Genomic DNA, 13,700 nt, shown 5'->3' on the forward strand with positions numbered 1-13,700 from the left:
CCTACAGATATTTGAGCTTTGTTCCTAGAATAAGAACAATATGAAGCAGAGTTCCAAGCCAACCTTCTATCAATATGTAGCACATATTGTATTAAGTCAATAAAATTTGGGCTTGTTATTAGTACAGCAAAATTTAGTCAGTACTGATAGATATACCTAGTAAAAACGTATTGCAAAAAATCATGTTTTATAATTGTATACTTTATTTAACCTATAAAAATTATTTTTCATAATCAGTATCTTCTTTCTATGGTTATAATTAACCAAGTTATTGGCACTATTTATTCATTCAACAACTATATTCTATATAGTGCAGTGAGTGGGGTTCAGGCAAGGAATACCAGGGTTTAATATCTTTCTTCATCATTATTGTGAAGTTGATTGGATCACATGGACAAGAGGAAATCAAAGATACTAATAAAATTTTCTCATAACATTTTGTCTTGGTTATTTAATTTTAGATCAATTAAGGAATGATCATCAACATAGTTCCAAATATTAGAACTCACAGTAGGTTTATAATTCTGTTATTTTCCAGTGTAACTAGAACTCTTAGTAACAATGTCATTCATTAAAGCTTAAATTTACTGGGGCGGGATGGGGGATTGCCACCAGACTAAGTCCTTAAACCTCATGGAAAAATACACCCACAGAATTTTGAGGAGGGACTGGAGCAATGTAGCAGGTATGTACTTACCTTGCACCTGAAAGACTCAGAATTGACCACTGTCACTCCAGAATGCTCCCTGAGTCATATCAGGAGTGATCTCTTAGTGCAGAGTCAGGTGTATGCCCTAAGGACCTCTGGGTGTGGTCCAAAGACCCACAAAAACATATTAAAGAGGAATAAGGATTTGGTTATAAGAAACAAGATAAATGTAAAATGCCCATAAGCACAATACTGTCTGTGATAAAGTGAGTGCATAGAAAAGCATTGTTTCGTGAATGGAAGTAATGGGGAGTAGGGGGGGAGACATTAGACTATCTATAAATATAAGCAAATTATATAAGTTAAATTTCTGACTTTACTTTTCATTCATTAAGTGTGATGTAGAATAAATCAGTTAACATTTTATATCTTCAGTTGCTCGTCCAAAAATATGGACAACAATAGTTTTTTTGTTTTTTGTTTTGTTTTGTTTTGTTTTTACTGAAAGGGTTCTGATAAATCTAAAAGTAAAAAGTACTATTCAAAGGAATGTAAATATGGAGAGGTCCTCTGAAAAAGAATTCATAAGATTCAAAGACTTATCTTGGCTGTTTCAGCAAGAGTGAATGGAATGGAATGGAATAAATTGGTAGTTGATAAAGACTACCAAATAATAAAGATAAATGGCTTTCAAATGTTTTCCTTTGCCTAAATGTTTCACTTTCTTTAAAAATGAGCAGGGATCTTAAGGTTCTCCTAGAATATAGTCACTCCTACCCACGTATATACCCTCCTTCACTGGAATAAAAAGAAATTGATTTGCAGCTGATAAAAAAAGTTAGAATAACTTCAGATATACCTTTGAGAATAAGTACCAGCTGGAACACCATCTGACATGGATGTAGGTGAGGGAAAAAAAAAACATAAAAACTTGGAAAGCATTTAGGTTGATTTATCTGTTTCTTTCACTGTTGTAAAGCAATTCTTATGTCAATACATCTTCCTTTAATGAGAGTTTAGAAACTCAGACCCACAGAGAATGAGAGGCAAGAGTAACTTTATTATTGGAGAAGTAAACTAAGGACAAAATTTCATTAGGAGCAGACTTAGTTCTAAAGTAAGTTCCTTTAGAGGTGTGGAGTTTCTTTCTCTTCTACTTTCCAATAAACTTTTATATTTTTAAAAATATGTTAAGAGCATAAGAAGATAATTGCAATTATTTTTCTGTCTCTTTAAATCTTTTTTGGACACTAAACTTGACCTGATGGTGCTCAGGACTTACTCCTGGTTCTATGTTCAGGGATCACTCCTGACAGGGATCAAAGGGACTATATGGCTTTGACCTTGTTGATTGAGCATGATTACTAAATATTATATAATCAAAGGTATTTATCCCAACCAAAAAAAGGGGGGACTATTTGGGAAGCCAGGGCTCAAATCCAGATCAACTGTGTGCAAGGGAAGAACCTTACCTGCTGTACTATCATTCTAGATCCTAGAGTAAATGTTTGTAACATTTACTAACCCGTGCTGTTAACAAGCATTTTCCTTATGGCTGTCATCTTAACTTTCAGTATATTTCAGTCTGCAATATTGTGAGTAGTCTGGATGATTTCAATCACTTGCATGAGGTACTATGCATTTAACATTATATTCAATTGAAGTTTCATGGCCTCAATGACTGAATTTCTAATAGAACACTAAACCACAGAATAAAACAATGGCATATTCAAAGTTTGATTCAATTATTAATAATTCAAGCTAGCATATTTTGTCTGAGAAAAATCTTTCCCAAAATCTTGAGTGCTTTTTATTAAATTCTGACTTAGAAATGATAATAAACTTTGATATTTTGTATTATTTTATTAGCTCTGCCCTTTTCTCTCCTAAGTTGTTGCTCTAGATCATAAGGAGGAGGAAAAATCCTTTTCTTTATTAGTTGAGATTTTGTTTTTTATAAGAAAATGTTTCCTTAGTAGGCAAATTGTCCTCACTAAAATTCGATTCATTTATTAATCTGGAAAGTTCATTGAATATTGTTCAAACTTATGGGAAGTAAAAGGAAGAAAACAGTAGAGAATCAAAACCTTTTATTTGCTTTTGTTTTTAATAATGAGAATATTCCCAATAGACAAAATAGTTTTTGACAGAACATTGAGAATTAGAGTAATATAACCTGAAATACATAACTGAGATGTAATATCTCCTACAGTCACAAGGGTTATGGTTATAAAATTTCTAAAAATAATACTCTGTATTGATTTAAAGCATGTATTTGACTACAGGCTCTACGATACAACAAGCCATATTGAACTAATCTATCTTACATACACAGTATAGGACACATTGTCTGGCACAGAGTTAGAAACTAAATAGATAGTTTTGTGCAATCCTCTGAGAAAAGAACCACTAGGTATATTTCAGTGTGCAACATTCATAGTGTAGGAGTCAATACTCAAAACTATTTACAAGGCAGAGAGATTGTGCAATGGATAAGGATCTTGCCTTGCATGAAGCAGACCCAGTTTTCATCCCCTGCACTTCACACTGTTTCCTGAGTTCTTTTACATGAGGAGTTATCTCTGCGCATAGAACAAGGAGTCACTCCTGGGCACTGCCAGATGTGGCCCCCCAAATAAACAAACAAAAATGTGTTTCATTGAGTTAAAATTCACTTAATATTTAGTGATATTTTCTCAGATAGATCTAACACCATTAGTGTGTTTGGAATTGTTACACCCTGTTAATGCCAGAAATTAGCATTAAAATTCAGGCTTTTCTTTCAAAGAATACATGCTATTTAGATTCTAATAACCTTAAATGATAGGTCTTGCTTTCAAATAAGTAATGATATAGGTACTTATGTAGTTAAAAATAGATTCTGCAATATTAAGTCTTGGCCAAAAGGGCTTACCTGTGGCTTGTAAAAGACCAAGAAGAGTGTACCCCAATAGAAAATTGCAAATATTTTCCTTTTTGTAAGTTTCTTCACATAACTTCAATTTCAAGTAAACTTTAAAATTATGATTTGAAAAATTAAAAATATAGGAAATATTTAAGACAAAGGAAGCAGTGAAATTGCTTCCTGAGCCAAACACTGCTGGCTGGCTATCCAAATATACTGTTCACCATTTTTCTTGATGATATATACAAGTAAAATGTAGCTTTGTACCACTGGTTCTCTTAATCCTATCTCTTGAGTAGATGCTGTGAACGCTGGAGCTAGAACAGCAATATTGCACCATAAAGAAAAAGAGAAAGATGCTGACACTGATAAAAAATACATCACTGAAGATCAAAAGCTGCCCTTTTTCAAAGACTTTCAGAGGGAGAGGGAAGGTCTTGGGTGGATGATGGGGTTGGGAATCTAGAAAATCATTATTCATTAGGCCATTATTAGTTCATTTATATGTTAATTACAACCTAAAAGCATTTCTAATACTCCCACTTTCTCACAAGTGTGTATTTCAAACTTTAGTCTTGAAGAGGAGAGTCTATGGAACATGAGCTCTTGCCTTGTCCATTATAAAGATTGTTTGAATTCAAGATTTTTATTTTGAATAATGTACAGCAGCCCCTACTATTAGACTGTTCAATCTTCTTCCTAAAGTATCTGTCTTACATATTTCATCATATAGTATTTTAATAGTATATTCACATTTCTTCTCACCTTTCAAAAGAGCAGGACTCCCATTTCATTTACTTAGTATTCCTAAATGTTTAGCATATGAGTTAGCACATTCTAGTGTCCAATGAGTATTACCTGAATGCATATGTACAAATATACATAATTGGACCTTGTTCTAAACTCTCTGGAGACTTTCAGATGACCTAATAGTATATCATCACTTCCATATATGAAAAATACACTTGTATCCTCTGGATGGAAATAATCAACATGAGACCAAAATGCACACAATAAAACTTTGCCAAATATATGAAAAAAAATTATAGGTAGAGGCAAATTCTCAATTAAAATATGCTTCATTCTTTTAAACTCTTTTTATAGTTTTGCTCTGTATCATTTTTAGACTAGAGTCACAAGTCCAATATCTTTGATTCTAGAACACATTACCTGTAGACACTGATTCCCCTTAGCAGTGGCTTCCTAAGAGGCTTTAATGGGGCTGGAGCGATAGCACAGCGGGTAGGGCATTTGCCTTGCAAACGGCTTACCCAGGTTCGATTCCCAGCATCCATATGGTCACCCAAGCACCACCAGGAGTAATTCCTGAGTGTATGAGACAGGAGTAACTCCTGTGCAACACCGGCTGTGACACAAAAAGAAAAAAAAATTTAAAAAGGCTTTAATTCTTTTATATCACTAATAACCTTCATCAGATACTTTTATGTACCTATACCCCAGCCCTGCAAGAAAATATAGAACTTGTAAATAAATTTAAAGCTAAAACCATTTTCTTTATTGTAGCCCATTTCAAATGTAGCTCATTAAGAAAATAGACAGAAAAGTCATCTGATCATTTCATCTCCCATGCATTAAGATGCTTGTTGAATTCTAAAACTCATCTGGCAGTTTGGACTCAGGAAGCACAAAGAACCACTTTATCACAATGTTCATTAGTAAACTAGTTAAATGTTCTTCAATATAGAAACATTTGAAACACGAGTTATATCCAAGTTTCAGTTTACTCAACTATAAAATATGTCAATAGAACTTACTTATCTTTAAAAGCTATTTTATTCACAAAACAGATAATTACTGAGCAAGTATTCTAGTATATAGGCACATGTGCATACACTTTTATACATGGATATGATGGCAAACACATTGTCATACTCTCTGAACTCATGAAGTATCCAGTCAAATGGAAAGACAATTAAAGAGTATTTCAGTTTCTCATGCATGGTGAGCATTTTAAATAATTCACTGCTTTCATTAATATTTGTTTTTATTTATTGTATTAATATTTAACTTTCAATATTCAAAAAAGTCTTTTTGTGAAAATGTGATAGGTATTTTAATATTTAGACATTTAATCTCAAATGAACTTTAGTTCAGGTATAAACTGTACAGTTCACAAGATTTAACGAAGCACATGGTAAATATCTGTGATTATTGCCATTTTGTCGATTGTGAGAATCAGGAGAAAATACAGAAGAATCAAAGGTCATAACTAGAATCATTATATACCTAATATCTAAGGTTTATAAATCACTACAAAAACAATTTTATTCTTTTCTCGCCGTGTCCTGCATATCCTATGTGTAGTTCTCTATACCCTTGGTTCTTTTATTTTTTTATCTTTATTAATTTTTTTAATTTCTATTAGTGAAACACCATGAGGTACAGTTGTAGACTTACAAATTTTTGTGCTTGGGTTTCAGTTATACAATGATTGAGTACCCATCCCTCCACCAGTGCCCATTCCCCACCTCCAATGCTCCCAGCATCCCTCCCATCCCCCCACCCCCACCCACCCATCCTACCCCACCCCTGTGGCAGGACATTCCCTTTTGTTCTCTCTCTCCTTTTGGTATACCCTTGGATCTTGAAAATAATTTAAAGTCAGTGTCTATCAGAGTGTTCGCTGACAAAAATTAAAATGTCACACTTCACTTAGTCCGAAATGAACATGCTCATGTATGCACACATACGTAAATTTAGGTGGGATTAGGTTCAGCACAGAGTACTAATCGAAATTCCAATGTCCATCTAAATCAGTTTCTCTTCTTCCCTTGTTTAAAAAGGCAGCAGAGGAGGCTGGAGTGATAGACAGTGGGTAGGGCATTTGCCTTCATGCGGCTGACCTGGATTCGATTCCCAGCATCTCATATGGTCCCCTGAGCAATGCCAGAAGTAATTTCTGAGTGCAGAGCGAGGGGTAGCCCTCTGCATTGCCAGGTGTGACCCCAAAAAAGCGAAAAATAGATAAATAAATAAAAAGGCAGGAGAAAGAAGTCTTGCCAGGGGCCTGAGAGCCCCTTCTCTGCTCAGTTCTTATCCTCTTTACACCTAAAGCAGTGAGTGGATGGAATTTTTCATCGCTCCAAATAGAACAAGTCAAAGCAAGAAGATATGTGGATGCAAGAAAAATTCTGTTTGGCCAGTAATGACCTGGCATCTCTTTTTCTTGGACTTACCACGTGCTCAAACTGTCTTTATTGATCTTAATTCAGTGCATTCTTTGAGATCCTATGGACCCTTGTGATTTCTTCTTGCAGACTGTGACCTAACTTTGGTGAGGTTTGGGGACTGGAACCTTCCCAATGCTACCACAATGTACCTTTGGACTTCTTTCCCTTGTTTTGTGAACTTTGAGAAGTGCCTTCTGGGACAAATGACTGTAGAGACATTCTCCCACCAATATGATGTAGTCCCAAAGATGAGCTAGGGACAAGCAGCATTTCTTAACCTTCAACTAACACATCTCTGTGGACTCCAACCTGAACAGTTATATTACTAAAACTCCACGCCCTCCACCATCTGCATGCCATGAGGAAAAGACTCCCTCAAGACTGTCTTGTGAGAATCAAAGAAAATACATCACTCATTCTGTGTTTACTCTCCAGACTTATAATTAATAGGAAACCAATTCATTTTATCTGTCATAGGTGTAATTTTCACTAAGGTCAGCCTTCTTTTCTTTCAGTAAAGAAAGAGAGAACTCTCTGCAGAGATTTCTTTGTATCTTATTTTTCTTCTGTGAATTAGAAGGCAATCGACTTCATCAACCTAATTTCAGAGGAACAGAGTAACAGTTCTCCTGAAGCAAAGCAGCAGTGTCCCTCACTATGGTAGAGGTAAAGGAATGTACACCTATATCTCACCCGATCCTGTAAATTTGAAGCACATTAAAAATTCTTGAAAATATAATTTTCTGCTTTACCCATTTTCTTAACTCTCACTTTTTTGAATCCATGTTGTTTAAAGAAACCTCAGCTAAATGCAGCACAATTTTTTGATAATTTTCACATTGCAAAATGGTGTCACTAACCCCTTTTGCCTTAAAGCTTCCATCAAAATTAAAACTAGAATATTTTATTTTGAATTATTGATTAAAATCAAACTTTAACAGTTTGATGATCTAAGGGGAGACATTTTGAAAGAGAAATAAGAATTCTAAGTAAATTAAATATGTTTAATATTATACAGTTGAAATAATTTATATTAAACATAAAAAATTGACAAATTCTGTCATGGAAAGGGAGTTACACTGAGGAATTTAATTTTCAAATGGTCAATGTAGTTTTGCACAGAGATACTGGCTAGGCTATTAGAATATTCAGATAACCATATAAATTTAATGCCCAAACTTGACATAAGGTAGAAATAAAGAGAACATTGTTAATATACCCATACAGTAAGTGTGAACTAGAATAGTTTCATTCAAATTGGATGCCTGATCACTCTATATGAGTCCAAAATAATTGTCACTACTGGCCAGTCTTAGAAATCAGCAATGAAACCAACTTCTGGATTTATCCATTCAACATTTGTTCCAGAGGGAATGGTAATGAATCTGAATTGGGCATCACGAGGGGGAAAAATGTGAGTATAAAAATTAAAATGATGCACTATAATTCTCAATGTTATTTCTGAATAAAAGAGAATATACTTTATTAAATAAAATAAAATAGAACATGGGCTATAGAATTTATGGCCCATATTTAAGATGTCAAATACAAAAAGACAAGATATTGACAGTAACTAAAGCAAGAAAGAAATATCAGTATTATTTATTATAATAAAAGGGGTTAGTAAAATTAAATTAGTAAAACGTGAACTAAAACATAATCTAGATAGTCAAACACATCTTTTATTTGGAAATAAGGACAAAAATAACAAAGCTCTACCAGAAAAAATTAAAAAAGCTCGTTAAGAAATGGAATTTCTAGAATTATTTAGAAATTAAGTCCTTAAAATATATGGACATAGGGTGGGGCAAAAAGAAAAGATGTCATTTCCTATTAGTATGCCATTAGCAGAAGTTGTTACATAGACCTCTCTCTTAAGGCTAATAAGATGGACTTTAAGACATGAATGAGTGCATGCAAATATAAAAAACCATATACACACATCAACAAATAATCATTAAAAGTCAAAGTTATGTTCCTACTGATTGATATAAATTAAACTAAAAAGGAAAAGGTATGTCTAATTACCATCAGTTAAATAATATGTATAGGTAACAAAACATCATTTGGTAACTATAAACTACAGAATAATAGTTACCAAGGCATGATCCATATATGGTATTTACAATCCATAGCATAACTAAGAAGGGAAAGCAAGTATTTCATATTCTTTAACTTACAGTTGACAAAAATGAGATATAGTAAGATTAATAAATTTGCCCAGGGCTACACAACTTGAAAGTGATGTCGATTTAGGATTCAAATTCAGGTAATATGCTTCCCCAGCTTAAACAACCCTTACCTACATCATTGCTATATGTGACAAGGGAAGAGGAGAAAATGTCCCATAAATTCAGATCTGATACCTGTTATATCATTTTCTTCTAAAATTAGGCCTCACACATGGACATCTTTAGTGTGTTAAAAAACTAAGATACAGACTATGGCAAAGCTGCTCAGTCAGTAGATTGCTGATTTCTTTTATGCAAACACAGCTACTTTTCTTCCTGATGTGAAAAAATATCACATCTCTTCTACTATTCCCAGTCTCAATTGATTCTGATAAAGACATAATATGATTAAAAAAGAAAAAACCTCCTGCACAATCCCCCCCCCCCAAATACCAAAAGCTGCTAACAGAGTTTCCTGAGTATCTAAAGTTAATGCATTGTATAGATTTGTATCTTCTTCTTTGTCATTACTAGTTCGTGCACAGTTGTCTATTGTACATTGTAAAATTTCTCTTATGAAAGTCTAATGTATTTGCAGGGAACAGCACTTGTTAGATAATGGGAGTGAAATACAAAGGAAGAGTGATTTTGCTGAATGTTATTGTATTCCAGAAAGGCTGGCATTAAAAGAAAACTTTTGGCATTCTCAAAGTATTTAATAACATAATTTTAATGTATTCAAATTTTGTGGACTTTATTGTGTTCATAATAGAACATATAGATCCTCATGTCTTCTTAATATCTCCAATGAAGCAGTGCATAATTATTTCTGTAGTTTAAATGTTCTGGCTAGCTTACAATTGAAGGCGGCTGTTAAACAACCTAACATTAAATTTTAAAGAATAAATATAGCATTAAAGCATCTTAAGCTTAATTGTCTCTGTTTTCAAATAATTCAGTCTTTGGTGAATACAGAGTAGTATATCAGGATTGAAAAATTAATGACAGTGAAGTTTCAATTTTGAAATTAAAACACGACGTGTTTCTAAACATAGAAAGATGCCTGAAATTTTACCTTTAGGATTTCACTGCAGCTCGGAGCCTATTGAAGCTATTTCCGTGTGCCTTTTTCTCTTTTGTGCCTACGTCACCGATTTAAGGTTCTCATTTATTTATTTAATTTAAGAAGAAAGAAGTGGCTCTATAGAGAACAGTATCTGTTAACCAAAGTAGGATTAGCGAAGTCTAAAGTGGGGGCTGGGGAGAGTTGCTGCACGAGGGGGGTGTGGCAGCATAGGAGGATGAAAAGAAAGATAATTCAGCACTCCTTTCTAATCTTATTCCACCCAAGAAATTTGGAAGAATGCGAAAAAAGCAGCAGCCCAGCATTCTTGAAGGGGCGTGGCTTCCCTCCAGGGGCTGTCCAATGGAATTCCTTCAGAGGTAGCTATCCCCTGAAGATTGATGAGGGTTGCTAGGAAACAGAAGCGTCTCCCTCCCTCCTGACCCAGGGATTGTTCTGCACAAGTCCTCTCCAGGGGCTCCCAATGTGCAGTTGAGCGGTGTGCGGGGCAAAGCTGCACACCGGCCTCCCAGACAGACTCGTTTCCTCTCTGCTCCTCTCTCCCTTTCTCCATCAGCATACGGCCAGTCTCTAGCTCCCGGACCGCAGGAGAGTTGAATCTGGACTGACTCCTAGTCCCCGCTCTCCCTGAGGTTAAGAGCTCTAGCAGAGCTTCAAAGTTAGAGCCAACGACCTCCTTCCGCCCCAGTCCTTGCTGAAACTCACCAACCTTTGCACGCATTGCCTAAGGATTTCAGATTGAGCGAGGCAAAGGAGCCGCCGCCGGCACAGCCGCGCTGGCTGTCCGTGTTAACAATCCTTTCTCGACTAGGTACCCTGGCTCACTGAAGACTCTGCAGATACACCCCTGTAAGGGGAGGGAGGGTGAGGGAGGGGGAAAGCTGGAGAGAGGGAGGAAAGGAGGGAAAGAGAAGAGAAAGCCAGAAGGTCTGTGTCTCTACCTAGGGAGTCCCAATTAGATGCGACTGTTTCAGCCTGGACAAGGTGAAGGAAGGAAAGTTGCTTCTGAGCCTGGGAAGTGGGTTTGCCTGTAAAGAAAAGGAGGAGAGGGAGTAGACTGGGAGCTGCTCCCCTCCTCTCCGCAGACCCCCGGGTCTCCCCTTTTCCCCACCTCCTCCCTTTCTCCCCTCCCACCCTCCCTTTCCCCACTCCCCACTGACTCGGAGGCCTGGATGCTCTGCCACCGGGCAGTGGTCCAGCACGCAGCCCAGAGGGGGCGGGGGCAGGGGGCACTGTGACAGGAAGCGGCGCGCACAAGTTGGCCTTTTCGGGGCAAAAAAATAAGTTTTCACTGGGATTTGGAAAGGACAAAGCCAGCGAGCTACCTCTTTGTGTCGGATGAGGAGGATCAACCATGAGCCAGAAGCCGGGCGCAGGCTCCACCGCAGATGCTGCCACCGCGGTCAGCTCCAGTCCCTGCCAGGAGTTGTCAGTGCGAGGTAAGGGGCCCGCGGAAGACGTGCACCTCTGGAGGGAGGCCAGCGAGGGCGTGGAGGCTCGGGGACCGCGTGGGGCAGGCGCGGCAGGGAAAGTTGAGGCAGCAGAAGGACCGGTCCCTACAGTTGCGCCAGGGGTGGGAAGCTTGGGGGGCAACAGCGATGTGGGCGCACTGGTGTACGTGGGCGTGTGTGTGTGTGTGTGTGTGTGTGTGTGTGTGTGTGTGTGTGTGTGTGTGTGTCCCTGGGAGAGAGCGAGGGAGATTTCAGAGCACCGAGACGCGACCGGGATGCAAGAGGTGGAGGGACCAACCACTGCTCCCAGACCCTCAAGAGGGACCGGTCGTGCCAGCCAACCACCTCTCTGGGCTCAGGATTAGTTTCCATTAGGTGATCCTTAGGCTTTGTGCATTGGGTATCCTGCAATAACTGGCTGCCACCGGAAGGTTTCAGGTGTGTGTGTGTGTGTGTGAGTGTGTGTGTGTGTGTGTGTGTGTGTGTGTGTGTGTGTTGTGCAAGGTGGTCAATGGTCGGCGGGACCATCGAGGTACAGCCAGAATGAGCTTGATAGCCCGAGGTTGGCTCTCCTGAGAGCACACTTGGAGAGGAGCCCTAACTCGATGGCCTTTGCTCCTTTTGGCTTGAGTGAAAAATCGAAAAGCCAGACAGAAAGCATATCTCTTCATCGATCCTGTTCCATTTCTTATCTGACAGTGAGATAACTCTGAGAGAGGGCGGGAGTTTCAGAAAAAGACTAGTTAGTATCTCCAATTGTCTTGTTTCCTAAGGATTGCATTTGATTATCCTCCAGTTTCCTGGGTCAACAAGCAGATATATATATATATATATATATATATATATATATATATGGGGGGGGGTCGGGGACAGGGTCGGCAGGCATCGAGGAGGGTGGAGGCAGGGACTATTCCTGCTTTGTAAGAAGTATTTAAAGCATTACAAATTTTAATAACAAATAATAAAACTGCACACTTATAATGATTTATAGACCAGTGCGTAGCTAATTTGCTAATAATAAAATAATTCTGTTATCTGAACAATTCTGTTTGACATGTACATGTGGAAAGATAGTTAGATATTGGTATATTCAAAGTTGAGACAACCAAGAGTTGAGGTCAGTGTGAGTGAAGGACCTCAGCACTAATTCATTACTTTGACTTACTCTGCTTAAATGTATCTATGTTATTTGCTCTTAGATTTGTCCACTACAACTAAGCTGTGTTTTATGGGAAATAAGAAATGTGAATTTGAGGAGAATCCTCATTCATTTGCTTAAATGTAAATGTGCTTTGGTTTAGGCAGCACATATGCTAAAGCTGCAACCTGAACTCTACTTGCTTATCTTATTATTTTTAATATAGACATTGCTGTTACACTAAACTCTTGTGGATAAAATAATTCCCACCAAAGATTTTTTGATAAACCCTAGTTACTAGTTAATAATGCTTTAGTCCTTTGTACATTTTTCCCCTCAAAACAACAAAACAAAATTGGAATAAATTTTGAAAGCCACAAAAAACAGACCTTCATGAAGTGATATGTCATATTTTTCCTTTAATAATGACAATGTCTTATATTTATAAAATCTTTTTAACCTTTAAGTTTTAGCTGCCCATCCTTTCAGGCACTGATTACTCAAATGCATAATATTTTGAATAGACATGGCTTAGGGCTGCCTTGATTTATTTCCAGAGAAACCAGGTGCTCAGGATAGAGGCTAAGTAGATGAAGTCTTGAACATATATTTTTCATAAATAAAGCAATAAAAACCCAGATATGTTCAATTGACTAAAAAAGGAATATGTGGCAAGATTTTTTAAATTACTGTTAAAGACCCACTATCACCCTCGGCAATATAAAATCTCTTATTCTATGTGCTAAAGTCTTTCAATAAAATGCCAAACTCAAATCATAGAAAACTGTCTTAACATGAAAAATAGGCTAGATTGGAGGGGCAATTGGAGGAGAGAGCAGCCTCTCCATTTAACGAGTGGCATTTTTCACACTTCTAGAATATGGAGTCAATGAGCTGATAGATATATGGAGAACTATGTGAGCGTGTTATAAATAATGAAAGCATATTCTGTGACTCAATCATTTGTGTGTGATGGTCTTTTTTTAAGTTGTGGTGTATGCATAAAATTATGATTAGAAGTTAGATTATCCCACAATTACGAAACATCAAATGTGATGTGTCCATTTCTGATCTCTATCTCTGTGATTAAAACTGGTAAGTTGAACACATG

General features: G+C 37.1%; 2 protein-coding genes across 2 annotated transcripts in view; one reads left to right on the plus strand and one right to left on the minus strand.

Annotated features, from left to right (window-relative positions):
• LOC130027669 (translation initiation factor IF-2-like) overlaps positions 1-13,700 on the minus strand; it is a 125,105-nt gene that overhangs the window by 11,964 nt on the left and 99,441 nt on the right. The window contains exon 2 of the mRNA XM_056118517.1: positions 10,942-11,581. Within this exon, the coding sequence (XP_055974492.1) occupies positions 10,942-11,581 (640 nt within the window). The remainder of the gene's footprint in view (positions 1-10,941; positions 11,582-13,700) is intronic.
• The window catches only part of GRM3 (glutamate metabotropic receptor 3), a 242,985-nt gene continuing 240,561 nt past the window's right edge, over positions 11,277-13,700 (plus strand). Inside the window, exon 1 of the mRNA XM_056118109.1 lies at positions 11,277-11,439. The gene's annotated coding sequence lies outside the window, so the exon portion shown is untranslated. The remainder of the gene's footprint in view (positions 11,440-13,700) is intronic.

This window comes from Sorex fumeus, unplaced genomic scaffold (genome assembly GCF_029834395.1).
Source record: "Sorex fumeus unplaced genomic scaffold, SorFum_2.1 ptg000037l, whole genome shotgun sequence".
Taxonomy (NCBI): Eukaryota; Metazoa; Chordata; class Mammalia; order Eulipotyphla; family Soricidae; genus Sorex; species Sorex fumeus.